This window comes from Entelurus aequoreus, linkage group LG13, assembly GCF_033978785.1.
Source record: "Entelurus aequoreus isolate RoL-2023_Sb linkage group LG13, RoL_Eaeq_v1.1, whole genome shotgun sequence".
NCBI classification, from domain to species: Eukaryota; Metazoa; Chordata; class Actinopteri; order Syngnathiformes; family Syngnathidae; genus Entelurus; species Entelurus aequoreus.
Genome location: NC_084743.1, coordinates 61,032,545 through 61,048,806, shown reverse-complemented (window position 1 = coordinate 61,048,806; position 16,262 = coordinate 61,032,545). Strand labels below are relative to the sequence as shown.

The window sequence follows — 16,262 nt, the reverse complement described above, 5'->3', positions numbered from 1 at the left end:
AGTTTTATATATATATATATATATATATATATATATATATATATATATATATATATATATATATATATATATATATACACACATACATACATGTATGTACAAACATGTATATTTATATATACGTATACACATGCATGTATATACAAATATACAGTATATACACATACATACATACACATATACATACGTGTGTGTGTATATATATATAAATATATATATACACACACATACATACATATATACATACATATAAACATGTATATACAGACCTGTATATTTATATATACATATATATATATATATACAAATATACAGTATATACACATATATACAAACATGTGTGTGTGTATGTATGTATGTATGTGTGTATATATATATATATATATATATATATATATATATATATATATATATATATATATATATATATATATATATATATATATATATATATATATATATATATATATATACATACACACACATACATACATATATACACACATATATAGACATACACGTGTACACATTTATATACATATAGCTGAATTTTTTTGCTCACAATTTGTATGAAATTGTTAGCATAATTTAATGAAAAATAGCAATGCATTACATTTTATTAAATAAAAAATTGCAAGCAAAATGTGTTTTTGACATTTCAGTTTGTTAAAATACACTAATAAATTCAGTGCAGAAACTTCTGTCGCTTCAAAACTCGAGACCCACTTTCGGTAAATTAAATTAGGAAATGAAATGAAAATATAAAGAAAAATTCTGTCCACCAAATTCAGTTACGTAAACTCAGTGTCGAGGAAAATTAAAAATCATTCTTAATAAAGACACAATTGAACTAACTGACGTTATAAATCGAGTAATCCCCCCCATCAGGTGCCCGGGATTGACAGCCTCCACCCGGCAGGCCGAGTTGAGCTCCAGTCAGTTTTTAGTGCTGCTATTCTTAAAATGCAGATGGGAGCCTAATATTTGTTCATGTGCCACCGTGACGAGAGCACATCATCCCACCCCGAGGTCCAGGAACAGTTTGAAACATTGGTATGTACAAGAATTAAAACATGACCTAGTTCCACATGAAGAGAAATGGTATGCACACTTGAGAAGTGATGGTATAAAGCTACAGATGGTTTCAATAAGCGGCAGACGGTCTCGGCGAATATGCTTTTCCTGCCTTATCTCGCAAAGGTTTTACCAAGCTGGGCACCGACAGACGAGGACAGAAAAGGGAAAGAAAAAAAGATCTAAATAAAAAAATAGACACAAATAATCTTACACATAAAGACACTGTCGTTTCTTAAATTAATTTTTTAGTGCCCTACATTTTACACCCAGTCAAAAACATCTGCCTTCGGTGGTCAGTAAGGCTGCGTGACCAGCCCTGTGTTAAACCTATGGTACTTCTAGACGTTATGCAAATTTACAGTATACAAGTTTTGATTACCATGCAAGAATACTTTTTTTCCGTGTAACATTTAATAGCTCGATCTACATCCAGGAATAATTTACATAGAGAGGGTGGGCGGGGGCAAAGGTTATTAAGACCGGGGAGCACAATGGGTGAGTAACCATGGTGGTAGCAGGTGCAGCTGAGGGAGATGAAGATGTGCGGGTGGAGTTTAGCTTAGGTGAGGGGGTGGAATGATACGGTGGGGGAGGAAGGAGGCAGGATCCCAAAGAGCTTCTGGGTAGTCAGGGGTGGTCTATCCTCATATCAGACTCAGCGGCACTCCCACACTTTTACTGTCTGGTCTACACTCCCAGTGACCACGTAAGGAGCAGCCTTGTGGAAATCTGAAATAAACAAGCAACAAATTGAAAGTGAATGCCAACACTTGTACTACCTGATGGCTACCACCGGTACACTGTATGCTGGGTTATGTGGATTTGGATAAAAATTGTTGCACTTTATGTACTTCTGCACTTTAAACTATGCTGCTAAAATATGTGTCTTACAAGGCACCCTAGTGGCCCCTCCTCCCTCCCTCTGCCAATATAAGTGGATTTTTACTTTTTAAAATGTTTATTATTGTAGCAATATGGTCATTCAATTTAGGTATTTTTGTGATTTCTGATAGGTTATGAGGGCATCAAAAGGGTCCCGTGTGTGCACGTGTTGGCAGAGTAGCGCATTCAGGACAGTACAGCTTGTTGTTTTGGCTTGGTAATAAAGAGAAAGTTGATCCATCACCCCCTTGTTATATGATATACAGTACAGTATAGCACTTTATATTGTGTTTAAAGTGTACAAACCTTCACTAAAATATGGACTTTTGTCGAGGCTTGAACCCATTATTCATGTTTACATTGTTTCTTAAGAAGAAATCTGCACTTTAACATTTTCAGTATGTATATACATATATACATACATATACATATATACACATATACATACATTTTTTTAATACACATATATATATACACACACATATATATATACACATACATATACATACATACATACATACATACATTACAAATAGGGATGTCCGATAATGGCTTTTTGCCGATATCCGATGTTGTCCAACTCTTTAATTACAGATACCGATATCAACTGATACCGATATCAACCGATACCGATATATACAGTCGTGGAATTAACACATTATTATGCCTGATTTGGACAACCAGGTATGGTGAAGATAAGGTCCTTTTATTCAAAATTAATAAAATAAGATAAATCAATTAAAAACATTTTCTTGAATAAAAAAAGAAAGTAAAACAATATAAAAACAGTTACATAGAAACTAGTAATTAATGAAAAGGAGTAAAATTAACTGTTAAAGGTTAGTACTATTAGTGGACCAGCAGCACGCACAATCATGTGTGCTTACGGACTGTATCCCTTGCAGACTGTATTGATATATATTGATATATAATGTAGGAACCAGAATATTAATAACAGAAAGAAACAACCCTTTTGTGTGAATGAGTGTGAATGAGTGTAAATGGGGGAGGGAGTTTTTTTGGGGTTGGTGCACTAATTGTAAGTGTATCTTGTGTTTTTTATGTTGATTTAATAAAAAAAACACACAAAAAACCGATACCGATAATTTAAAAAACGATACCGATATTTTCCGATATTATATTTTAAAGCATTTATTGACCGATAATATCAATTACAAATCAATTAAGTTCATAAATCAAAATTCCACTATAATGTTTACTCAAATTGTGTGGCAGTTTCAGTATAACTTTGAAGCAGTTTTAAAAACATCCCAACTGAAAAACAAACTACTACCATGACGTGATATTTTAAACAAATGTGTTGTGAAATCATATGCAAATCCAGTTTTTTCCTGGAGCATATTCTGTGTTTTGGGATTTTCTGCATTCCAATGTTTTTTGCTTGACCTCAAACTGAATATACGTTTTTGTGTTGTTGTTTTTTTCTTACCTTACCGCAGAAAGTAAGCAGTTATTAACAGGAAATTAACAAGTAGATTAATAAGAGTTAGAGGGAAGATAATATAACAACAACTGTTGGATCGGTCCATAATTGGTGATGTCGATACCAAGGGTAGTATCAGTATATGATTTGTAATAGAGTGGTTAGGTCGATATTTTTATTTACTCAAAAACGTTTTGGTTGTTAATGTTTACAAACTCAGGGAATAATTCCCTGGACACAGGATGACTGAGGACAAATGATTGATCGTAGTTTTTGATTTTGTTTAGTTTTTGTGTACTATTGACTTTGTTTTGATCAAATAATTGTAAATAATAGAAGAATAAGAAACTATGTATATTGTGTTGATATTGTTACACTGTCAATAGCACAAACCATGAATACATTGAAAAATTCAGAGTTAATCAGCAGTATAAACGGGAGCGTCCCCACTACTTACCCAAAGAGGTAACAAAGTGTTCGTGGGCACCGAGGGTTTTCATGCAGCGCTTGTTCTTGTAGTCCCAGATCCTTAGGGTCTTGTCATCTGCGGAGGACACGATAAACTTGCCTCCAGGGTGAAAAAGGATACCGCGCACCCAGTTGTCATGGCCAACCTATGACAGACATGAAGGAATTAATTGCAGGAGGTTTCTGTGATAAACAAACACGGCTGGGATGGTCCTCACCAGAGTCATAAGGCACGAGCATGAGCTGACGTCCCACATCTTGATGGTTTTGTCTCTGGAGCCGGACAGCAGGAAGGGGCCTGGCTTACCGCTCCTCTTGGTCTGTTTGGACACAAAACAAATTCGAATGATTGAACTCGTTCAGGTTTGTGGTTTCAGCGAGGCACCACAGTCTTTGTTGTTCAAGGCACTTTTAGTTAGAGATCGACCAATTATCGGACAATTTGATGAGTATCTGTCTTTTTTTTTTTATTATTACAACTACAACAAAACTACATCAGCAGATGCAATATATACACATGATACCAATATTTAGTTGTTTTCTTTAACAATTAGTAAATAGTAATAGTAATAAATAGAGATGTCCGATAATATCGGACTGCCGATATTATCGGCCGATAAATGCTTAAAGTGTAATATCGGAAAATATCGGTATCGGTTTCAAAAAGTACAATTTATGACTTTTTAAAACGCCGCTGTACGGAGTGGTACACGGACGTAGGGAGAAGTACAGAGCAGTTGCGTCATACTTGCCAACCCTCCCAATTTCCCCGGGAGACTCCCGAATTTCAGTGCCCCTCCCGAAAATCTCCCGGGGCAACCATTCTCCTGAATTTCTCCCGATTTCCACCCAGACAACAATATTGGGGGCGTGCCTTAAAGGCACTGCCTTTGTGTGCCAACCCAATCACATAATATTTACGGCTTTTCACAGAAGTGAATGCAATTCATACTTGGTCAACAGCCATACAGGTCACACTGAGGGTGACGGTATAAACAACTTTAACACTGTTACAAATATGCGCCACACTGTGAACCCACACCAAACAAGAATGACAAACACAATTTGGGAGAACATCCGCACCGTAACACAACAGAGCAAATACCCAGAACCCCTTGCAGCACTAACTCTTCCGGGACGTGTAAATAACTTATTTCACAACATATACGTCTGCGGCTTATAGTCCGGTGCTGCTAATATGTGGGAAAATATATTTCCCCCCTACAATTTAGTGGGTGTGGCTTATATACCAGTGCACTCTATAGTCTCAAAAACAAGGTATACGGCGTCGTAGAGAAATTCCATATTTTCAAAAATGTTCCCAGGAGATTTTCTATATTTTGAAATGCAAATGTTGGTGCTCCTCTTAGACACATGTAATAAATGTGCTTGTGAAATTCTGTGATGTTGTTTTGGTGCTAAAGTCACAGTATTAGCACCGCACAAAACATGTCGCCACTGGTCCGACATTTTCAAAAAAATAATGTTAAAAAACAACCTAAAGCCTCGCTCAGCTGTTTAATGACACATACTATTCATTAGAGATGTCCGATAATGGCTTTTTTGCAGATATCAGATATTCCGATATTGTCCAAATCTTAATTACCGATACCGATATCAACAGATACCGATATATACAGTCGTGGAATTAACACATTATTATGCCTAATTTTGTTGTGATGCCTAGCTGGATGCATTAAACAATATAACAAGGTTTTCCAAAATAAATCAACTCAAGTTATGGAAAAAAATGCCAACATGGCACTGCCATATTTATTATTGAAGTCACAAATTGCATTATTTTTTTTAACATGCCTCAAAACAGCAGCTTGGAATTTGGGACATACTCTCCCTGAGAGAGCATGAGGAGGTTGAGGTGGGCGGGGTTGAGGTGTGTGTGTGTGTGTGTGTGTGTGTGTGTGTGTGTGTGTGTGTGTGTGTGTGTGTGTGTGTGTGTGTGTGTATATTGTAGCATCCCGGAAGAGTTAGTGCTGCAAGGGGTTCTGGGTATTTGTTCTGTTGTGTTTATGGTGTGTTACGGTGCGGATGTTCTCCCGAAATGTGTTTGTCATTCTTGTTTGGTGTGGGTTCACAGTGTGGCGCATATTTGTAACAGTGTTAAAGTTGTTTATACGGACACCCTCAGTGTGACCTGTATGGCTGTTGACCAAGTATGCCTTGCATTCACTTGTTTCTGTGAAAAGCCGTAGATATTATGTGACTGGGCCGGCAAGCGAAGGCAGTGCCTTTAAGGTTTATTTGCGCTCTGTACTTCTCCCTACATCCGTGTACACAGCTGCGTTTTAAAAAGTCATAAATTGTACTTTTTGAAACCGATACCGATAATTTTGAAACCGTCACCGATGTTTTCCGATATTACATTTTAAAGCATTTATCGGCTGATAATATCGGCAGTCCGATATTATCGGACATCCCTACTATTCATTTTTATATAACTTTTACTGCAAATTACTATCGGCTCCAAATATCGGTTAGCGGCTACCCTGGCTACTAATAATCGGCCCAGAAATAAAACATATCGGTTGATCTCTACTTGCAGTGCAGGTCATTACCTCAGAGCCTGTGGCTTCGAGAATGGTGGGATGGGCACTCTCGGGTGCCCAGGCGATGCACTCCACCACATGCTCGTGCTCCCGTAGTTCAGCCTTGCACTCTTTGTTGGCCACAACCCACACACGCACGGTCTGGTCATTGGAGCAGCTGGCAAGTAAAGTGCCGTCCTGGTTGGGCCGCACCATGCGGACCCACTCCCTGTGGCCTGTGTAGGTCTTCACACAGTAACTAGTGGACACAAATATATAAAGGGGAATCATCATCCTGTGAATGTGACTAAAAAGAGAGAGAATATTATGTTTTAAAAGAGATTTTTTTTTTACCCAGTTGCCACCTCCCACATTTTCATGGTTTTGTCCCTTGAGGCAGAAATTATGTGATCTCCATTGGGCATTATGGCTACAGATGAAACGTTGTGGTCATGTCCTAAAATCAAGAATAAAAAGAATCATTGGAATGGAAATCAAACATCTTTAGCGTGAAAAAACATTTCGGAATTGTAAACATCTGTGATTTTGGAAGTCTCCAGCCTCTAAAAGGGTTTGACAATACAAAAGCAGGAGAGTTGAGAAGGGTGATTTGAAAGGGAATAAAAATGTGGGCAATAGTATACGAGCCGGGAAATAATGAGACCTTTTGACTTTAAATGTGCGAGCAGAAAGTGCTGCTGGCCGTCCACAAAAAGTGTGGCGGTCCCCTCAAACAGGATGGCCCTATCATGAGTGCATGTGTGCATAATTTGCCTTGCAATTAGGGTTTAAAAGAGGACCGCGACACACCACTCGGTGTGATATGACCAATGATAAAGGATATAGATATGATCAGGGAGTAGATAACTATTTAAATATCTAATTTAGTTTAGTTACTCTAAAAAATGGATTAAAAAATCTTGACTTCAATATAAAAAGCCTAACAAGAAGGTCTACTATCAATTCATTGTTGCTCTCTCAATGTTTTTGCGACAAAACCCAACGTACCGCGCATGGTCCTGATGCACTCAAAGCCTTGGAAATCCCACAGCTTGATAGTCATGTCTGCAGAGCAGGATGCAAGCAGTTTTCCAGTCTGGTCAAAAGAGATGTCCTGCACCGAATCGGTGTGGCCTTTAAGGGTGCGTTCAAAGTCTCCTGTCTCATAGTCCCACACCTGAAGAACACAAAGACCTTAGACCATGGCAGGTTCACACCACAGGCACAGCTTGTTATATACAGTATGTCTCTCTTTCTCACACACACACACACACACACTTTTGTAAAGGCAGACACATTTTGACATGACATTGCCACAGAAGGTCACAGCTATGTAGCATGGTACTGCTATAGAGCACTGACAGAGGGGTTGAAGCATGCATTAGAAAGCCGCCATCGTATGGATTCAGACAGCAACAGAGGGATGAACACTCCCTGGTTCATTTCTTGTGGTGGGTACGGTAAAGGGAGACCGCCTCCACCTCCGCCCCCACCACCAATGCTTCTTCCCCCTCCCATGCACAGAGCTGCTAAAGATGCCAGATGGTTGCGAGGTACCAAATGCACAGGGGGGTTGTCTTGGAGGAGATCAGCGGATTTAATGTGTTTGGAGGTTCACTTGATCGGCAGTTTTAAGCATTTCATCAGCATCTTGAGCAAATAATCCTTTAGCGCAACCTGTAACACAAAGCCGGCATGACAGACTTGACTGTTTTCACTGTCAATCCTAGAGACCATGTGAAAGTCCTACAGCAAAAAAAAAGGAACTCCTAATGATGAAATTGGGTTGTACCTTGTAGGGGTGTCCAAAAAATTTATTTTCGAATGAAACGCGATTCTTAAGTGTATCGATTCTTAATGGATTCAAATAAATCAAAAATCGCTTTAAAATGTTTTTTAAAAAATCCTACCCAGTCACTTTAGTAAATGTTTGAGTAGATTTTTATTAAACAAAAATATTATAAGCACCAGTAATATAGAAATTTATCAGAGCTGTTTTTAATCATAGAACTGACACCCACTATTATCATAAAAGTACTGATTTTGAATCAAGAATCAATTCTGAATCGAATCATTACCCCCACACTGCAAAAACTGAAATCTAAGTAAGATTAAATATCTCAAATGAGGGTGATATTTGCTTATTTTCTGTCTGATAAGATAATTCTACTCACTAAGCAGATTTTATGTTAGAGTGCTTTACTTGTTTTAAGGGTTTTGGTCCTAAATGGTCTCAGTAAGATATTACAGCTTGTTGCTGAGATTTGATGACCTATATTGAGTAAAACATGCTTGAAACTAGAATATCAACTGTTGCAAAGCTGTGTCATCAACACTCACAAGTATAAAACTACTTTTTTAAAGTAATAATTTCTTATTTCAAGCATGAAAAAAAAATCAAGACTTTGACACAATTGTGTCTCATATTAAAACAGATGACAGCCAAATGGACTTTGCTGTTTTATTTTCAATGAAACAATAGAAACTTACTCATATAGTAGTACAGTTATTAGTGAGAATATACTTATTTTAAGGTATTTTTGGGTTCATTGAGGTTAGCTAATTTTACTTGTTTTGGAAAGTCTTGACAAGCCAAATTTTCTTGTTCTATTGGCAGATAATTATGCTTAGTTCAAATAAAATACCCCTAATTTTTGTATTTTTTTCCCTTGTTTTTGAACACTGACTTTTTGCAGTGCAGGAATCGTGTGGTGCCCTAGATTCACAGCCCTAGTACCTTGCATGGTGGGCTCTTCCATTAGCTATTTAAAATTTCAGGGCACCAATTTTCAGATTTTACCTAAAAATGTGTGTATTTTGTCAGTTTTTTAGACTAATTGTTAGTTTCTTGTTCGGTGTCATGGGTGTGCTAAAGCCTATCACAGTGGGTTACATTCCGGACTGGTTGCCAATCAATCGCAGGGCTTTTACTGTCAACAATCATTCACATTTATGGCTCATTTACAGTCTCCAAATAACCTAACACAATTGTGACTGGGGGGAGAGACTGGAATACCCAGAAAAATGCAAAGCAAGCACATGCAAATAACAAACATGCCCAAGATTGAAACCCAGAACCACCTGGCTATGAGGCAGACTTGTAAACAACATGCTTTACTGTGCTGCGCAACATATCAAGACATGCACAATGACAGATTTAAACAAGATGCAATAAAACCAAATTGGATTGATTCTTTATCTCTTGAGAATGAATGCAGGGCAGTGTTATCGGACTTAACTGCTACATTGGATTGAGGTGTTTGTCAAAAGAAACTGAAGCGTGCAAGGTCTACTCAGTTAAAAATTCAACAGGGCTGTTTGGAGGTAGAAAAGTAGGGCACAGACAGAGGAGGCCGAGTAGCATGAGTATGAGGGTGGAGCAGAATTTTAGATTTGCCCCAGAGCCGTTCTGCTCCAAAGGGAGTGAGGCAGGGCTCTAATGGCGGGTATGATGGTACAAATGCTGTTTAGGAGGAATAGAAATGTGGTACATTGCCGAGAGGTGCTGTTGCATCGGGAGACAAGGGTGGCATTGGGAGGGGACGAAGATGCCAAAATAGGGACCTGAACCCCTGCTGTGTGGGTGTAGCTGAGAAGATGATGTACATGTGTCTCATGAATAAAATATGCCGAACAAACAGCTTAATAGGATATTGGAATTGTCCAGTGAGGCACAATGTGGCTTCTTAGCCAAGAGGCAGACGGTGGAGTTTGTCTATGGAATCTAGGCATACAAAGATGATGCGGGTGTAATCCAGGGTGTGTCCATAACAGAGAGCTTTAGCAAAGTCACAGTCCAAAGAGGACAGCATAATGGATAACTTTGTCGTAAGACCCAGTTTATCAGATTTGTATGGAAACTTCATTTAGTGTACAGTAGACATCTTGATGAAACAGGACATGGTGGATAGAAAACAAGTTTTGGAATAATTAAATTATCAAAATAAGAAAGGTATGAATGATGTGTCCATTGTCTCATCAAGTAAAAATGAAAAAAAGTACTGTTAGAATATTGGCAGCCAAAGGAATCAAAACAATGAATGCAGTAGAGGCAATTTGCCAGATAAGATGAAAAAATATATATCAAAGTATTCCCAGCTCCAGTGTATTGCCTGTCTTTCACTAGGAATTTGTTTTATCACCATATTATTTTTCATAACGGTTTTGCAAGACATCCTGGAATCTGTGACCTCAATTTGACTTTGAATTGTTTTCAACTATAGAAGGTTTCCGGCATTTCAGCAGACTATTTCTGTTTAATCACAAACCAGACTTCCAACAGTAACCTTCCAGCTACTGCCGACATTAGCAATTTAAATTATCTTTACAGTCTTAAGCAAACATTTACCCACAATCCACGAGAGTGCACTTAAACAGAAAAGTACATTTAACAGCATTTTAAAGGCAAAGCTTTAGCATGCTTCTGACCAGATTCTCATGGTGGAACACAGATGATGTCCTTTAAAAATCATGTGATTTTTTTTTCAAATTTCAAAAGATTCAATGTGCTATTTACAAAAGTGCAGTGTTCTGCTAGAGGAATATTTTCCCACCTCTTAGCAAAATGGAACGCCTTAAAAGTTAAATTTAGACAAACTTTAATAATCCAAAAGGGAAATTGTTCCAAACAGAAGTTCAGTTACAAAGGTTGGAAAGTGTAAGGATGGAAAGGATAATGCAGGTATAAAGTAGACTAAAAATGTACCGTAGTAGCAATATAAAATATAACATATGTAATATTTACATATTATATATACAGTATATATGTTATATACGATATATTATATTTTTATAATATATATACACAATATACTAGCTTTGGCCTTTCTTTTGCTTGAACAGATAAACATAAGGATATCACCCTTTTTTTTACCTATGCGCATATACACTAAGGGTGCAACGATTTTAAAATAAATTGTCGACAATCGTCGTGACGTCATCACTCATGTTTTTCCGTGCCCGCACTTTCAAAAACATCGGCAGTGAAAACCTTTAAAGTGTCAAAGAATTTCCCCCTAATTTTCCTAAAAACATGAATACCTTGCTCATTTTGCAAAAGCGGACTTTGTTTTTATGGCAGTACATCTGTGACACACGAGCATTTAAAGCCGAGGCATGATTCAAACGTCTGTAGGGATGATCTGGACTCAACCCCGGTAAGAGTGTTAGCTTGTACCTTGCTAGCTAGCTAACAAGTGTGAAAAATAAATAACTATCGTTTTAGCCAAAGTCAGCCACTTAAATTTTGTCTAAATCAATTCAAGTACTTTTTAAAGCATCGTCAAAATGCAATGCAATAAAAAAGGCACAATAACAAAGGCGAACCGCGCACTCACACAGACACACAGACAGACGTAAGGCACCAATGCGAAAGTATCATAAGATGTTATTAATAGATGTTATTATCTATCTATTAAATAGCTATAATATTAAGAATAATCCGTGATACAATTCTATACATTGAGTCTATTAGAGTGCTAAAACAACCAGAAGTTAATCAAGTCACTATATCATTGTGCAGCTTTTTAAACATCATAAAGTGCATTTTTTTTTAGGTTGTTTGTTTTTTTTGCTGCTATTTCAACTGTTTTTATACATAAACAAGGGTATTTTTTTTTAGCACTTTTCCTTTCCTTTCTTTTAAATGGACAACGTTTTAATAGTAATCTTAATTTGGTAACGGCTGAATGAGCAGCAGTTACAGTATAAATAAATACTTACGAATGAATTAGTCCTCTGTTCTTTGGAAGCACGTCTAAAACAACTTAAGCTGCATTTGAAAGTTGTTGGAAAAATTACAGCCATTAAATATGTGTACGCTTTATAATCTGACGAGTCGACTAATCGATTATCAAAATAATGGTTAGTTGCAGCCCTAATAAACACACACACACAAACATTCTCTTTAGTTTCAATGGTGTCACGGTGTACCAGGACCGAGCAGCAATAGTGTGTGTGTGTGTGTGTGTGTGTGTGTGTGTGTGTGTGTGTGTGTGTGCGTGTGTGTGTGTGTGCACCAAGTTAACTTTCAGTATCGATCTCTGACAAGGCGAGGCAGCCAAGGTGAACAAAAGCATGTGAGAAAGGAGACCATTTTAGAGACCGATCTGGACTAAAGTGCTTATATTGCTATTGTTTGTTCTTACTGTTTTGTACAGAATAAATTGTTAATCTTTAACGCTAGTAACCTCCCATTAGTTTAGACAGCCTGAGAACTAAATCTGGGTGGACTCTTCCCCGCAAAAGGGAGGGTCCTGATAGTTCTAAATTCAAAACATTTGAAAATATTGAAAGACACAATACAATAAAAAAAACTCTTGTTCCATTCAGCAGCACTGACCTTTATTGTTGCATCCTCTGACGCAGAAACCATCACACTGAAGACTGGGTGGAAGATGACGCGGGTAACTGGACTGCGGTGGCCACTTAGCGCATACCTTTCTGGGGGACGTGGGATCCACTCTTTGGGGTCACGCTTTTGACTAACCGGTCCACCCAGGGTGATTTCCTCCTTTGCTTCGTTCAGCTTGGATTCAAGTTCCATAACCTGTCCGGAACAAGAACGCACGTTACAGGCTGATAGGGTTGTCAAACGTATCGATATCCTGAATCGATAGTAATTTCCAGGAGTATTTATACTATCTAACTCCTCCTCCCACCCTGGATGACGCTGCACTGCAGTCTGTCCCACAGCAACAATAGAGGATGGCTGCTGGACGGCCAAAGCAACCGGTTTTGGTCGAAAACAGACAAAAGTGCTGTTTGGAGTAGAGATCAACTGATCTCTAGTTTAAAAGGTATTTTGCCTTCAAGGCAAACAAACAAGGAAAGTCCAAGGATGACGAAGCTGTGTGCAACTGTGGTCGTTAAGAAGTCAAGTAGTGCGTCAAATTTGGCAAAGCATGGATCGACACCCTGGCCTTTACAATGAATTTCGACAAATTAGTAAATCTTTGGTTTCAAAGTCATTACTGATGTTATCGTGGCCCGCATGAATGTAGGCCGCCTTATTACTATCAATTAGCCGCAGCGAGCAGTTAAAGGCTGACGTCACGTTAATTTAACAAAATGTTAAAACAAATCAGGCATGTCCATCTATTACATAATAGATTGTGTCAATGTTGGTTACTGGCGAGTGTTATTTTCTCTCACAAAATCCTGCAATGAAGCAGAGAAACGTCAACCTTTAACATTGCACTATACAACCTCAAAATATTGTTCTAATTGTTGGCAATTTATTTATTTGCACTACCTCAGATAACTTGAAACTTGTCATAGTTCATTCCTTTTCAAATAGTGGGGCGGGGGCCCCTGGGGGAGGGCGTGGTGCAATGCTAGAGGAGGCCTGTGAAAGATCCTGTAAAAATCAGCACAAATTGTTTTATTCATTTTTGTATTGAATATAAAGTGTTTTATATTTTGTGCTCCTAAGTTAATGTTGCGGTTACATTTTAATTCATTGGTACTTATTGAGTTTATTTTATTTTTCAGTATCAAATGGCTCAAGTTGGTCAAAAAATGTTTGAATAGGGATCACATTTTTATTTTTTTTCCAGAGAAATTGATGCGCTTTAAATCTTTTCTGTTTCTGACTAAAAAACTATGTTAATAGTTATTCTTTGTTGTTAGTTAATATATATATATATATATATATATATATATATATATATATATATATATATATATATATATATATATATATATATATATATATATATATATATATTTTTTTTTTTTTGTATTTTTTTAAATGTTAATAAGTATTTAATGTTATGCAGAGGTGTACTTACTGTATAACAATTTTATTAAAAAATTGTACTATTAATGGTGGAGAGTGTGGGGTGGACAAAATGGTTTCTTCTTCCTAAGTGAGGGGTGTGGGGGTGAGACAGAAAATAATTGAGAAACAGAAGCACTGTCATAGTTTCCTTTTTTCTTCAATTATTTTGAAATGTTGTTTAACATGTAGTTATTTTATTGTTGCATATCGCAATAGAGGTCATTACTGCATTTTTGTTATAATATAAACTATTTCAATTAAATTTCGGGGTCATTTTTATTAATCCCTATGGTATCGATATCAGTATCGAGCTGAAAAGTTTAGCCTAGTGAAAACCCCAGCTGATGTATTTAGTACATTTAAGGAGGGAATTAATTGTTATTTAGAAGCTTGCAGTGCCTTTTTTGCTTGTTCCACTAACTTTTGGCTTCAGTTAGTGTCCCTTAAGGGGCACTGCAGTTTTTTGGGGGAATTTTGCCTATAATTCACAATCCTTATAAGAGACAAGACGACAAAAGTTTGTTTGTTTTTCCCCCGCTTTCTAACATATAAAAATCGTCTCTTTCTTGGTGGCTAGCATGGCAGCTAATGGGAGCAATCAAGTCCACCACTAAATAACTTTAAACATGCATTCAAAAAATCGTCAACAATACTTAATTTACATTCCATAACCTGTATAATAACCAAAATGTAGCGACATTGTTATTGTAAGAGCAACACGGAGGAACCCTTTTTCTAGTGTACTAACACATTGGCGTGCTATAGTATTATCCGTAGACGCAAACTACGGCAAGTCATAAGCTAGCTTCTACGTCAGCACGAAATGCGTTTGAATTTGCAATGCACAACACTGCCATAAGACACCAATCTGTACTGACTGAAAAACATGAAAAATCATATTACAGTATCTGTAAAGTATTAGCCCACATTTAATGTTTTGTTTCTACGCAGCTGGCCAGACAGCGTATGCTGTCTGTCATGATACACGCAGGACGTGCTGTGATATAAAGTGTGACTTACTCAATGGACAGTTGTCTGTTTTGTCCAGTTGGCTAGTGACGTTTTTTTCCACTTAATTATGGGTAAGCACTCCATTTATGTCAAAATAGCTTGGCTTCAAATTCCATATTTTGCAGCTTTGATTCACTTTCATTTTGCAGCTTCGAGCCACCTGCACCTCACTCTCTCGGCTTTCGTCTGCGCCAACGTCTCACTCTTCTTCATGCTCGCTTCTAGAAGCAGAAATCCCTACTCCATAAATTCAGATTCAAAAAGATCATGTGAATCCGCATTTGTCCAAAAATAGTCATCTTTGTGGTTTGTTACCGAATCTGCCATGATTAGAACACACTCACGTGTTTGTATCCGGAAGGGTTTGTCGCCAGAAGTCAGACGTGCGCTGTTATCCAAACGGAAATAAATGCACCAAAGAATTAGTTCCGGCAATGATTAAAATGACCAAAAAACGGTAAATATTATGTTACATATTGTTATGACAGTGTCTGTTACTACATTATATATAGACTTGCAGTGTGTGTATAAACCGTTTTGAAGTTGTTTTGAGGGCCTTGAAGGCTACAACGGTGACTCCCTTTAGCCGCATCTTCCAAGCGTTTTTATCATCTTTTTAAAAAAAAGATGTTTAAAAGACATGTAGGATTTTGTCTCATAATAATTGTGAACGATAGGCAACATTTTTAAAAAAAAAAGTGCAGTTCCCCTTTAATAGATTATCCTACATTAACAGTCAAAGTACTGTGGATCCATCGGTGATATCACGAACCATACCACAAGACTGCAATCCCCACAAGCCTTCTTCAATAAAAAGGCGGACAACAAACCTTCTTTTGTAATCTGATGACTGAAGTCCATTTTTTTTCCAAAAGGCCAGCATACTTCTTGTCCAATTCTTCATTCTGCGGGAGAAAGGGGCAAAATAACGCACATCAGGCAAACAGTTGAAGAATCAGCATAATCGCAGAGGCCAGTGGGACTGCGCCAGCTGGGGCAGCAAGCAGAGGACATTGGCTTTTATATGAAAGAACATTATTTACACATCCCCACACAG

General features: G+C 37.4%; 1 protein-coding gene across 1 annotated transcript in view; it reads right to left on the bottom strand.

Annotated features, from left to right (window-relative positions):
* Positions 1 to 518: 518 nt before the first annotated feature.
* The window catches only part of LOC133663560 (lissencephaly-1 homolog A), a 49,883-nt gene continuing 34,139 nt past the window's right edge, over positions 519 to 16,262 (bottom strand). Inside the window, exons 4-11 of the mRNA XM_062068114.1 lie at positions 16,036 to 16,110; positions 12,755 to 12,961; positions 7,423 to 7,591; positions 6,769 to 6,871; positions 6,445 to 6,673; positions 4,090 to 4,191; positions 3,861 to 4,017; positions 519 to 1,806 (exon numbers count right to left, since the gene is read on the bottom strand). Coding sequence (XP_061924098.1) covers positions 1,733 to 1,806; positions 3,861 to 4,017; positions 4,090 to 4,191; positions 6,445 to 6,673; positions 6,769 to 6,871; positions 7,423 to 7,591; positions 12,755 to 12,961; positions 16,036 to 16,110 — 1,116 coding nt within the window. The 3' untranslated portion in view covers positions 519 to 1,732. The remainder of the gene's footprint in view (positions 1,807 to 3,860; positions 4,018 to 4,089; positions 4,192 to 6,444; positions 6,674 to 6,768; positions 6,872 to 7,422; positions 7,592 to 12,754; positions 12,962 to 16,035; positions 16,111 to 16,262) is intronic.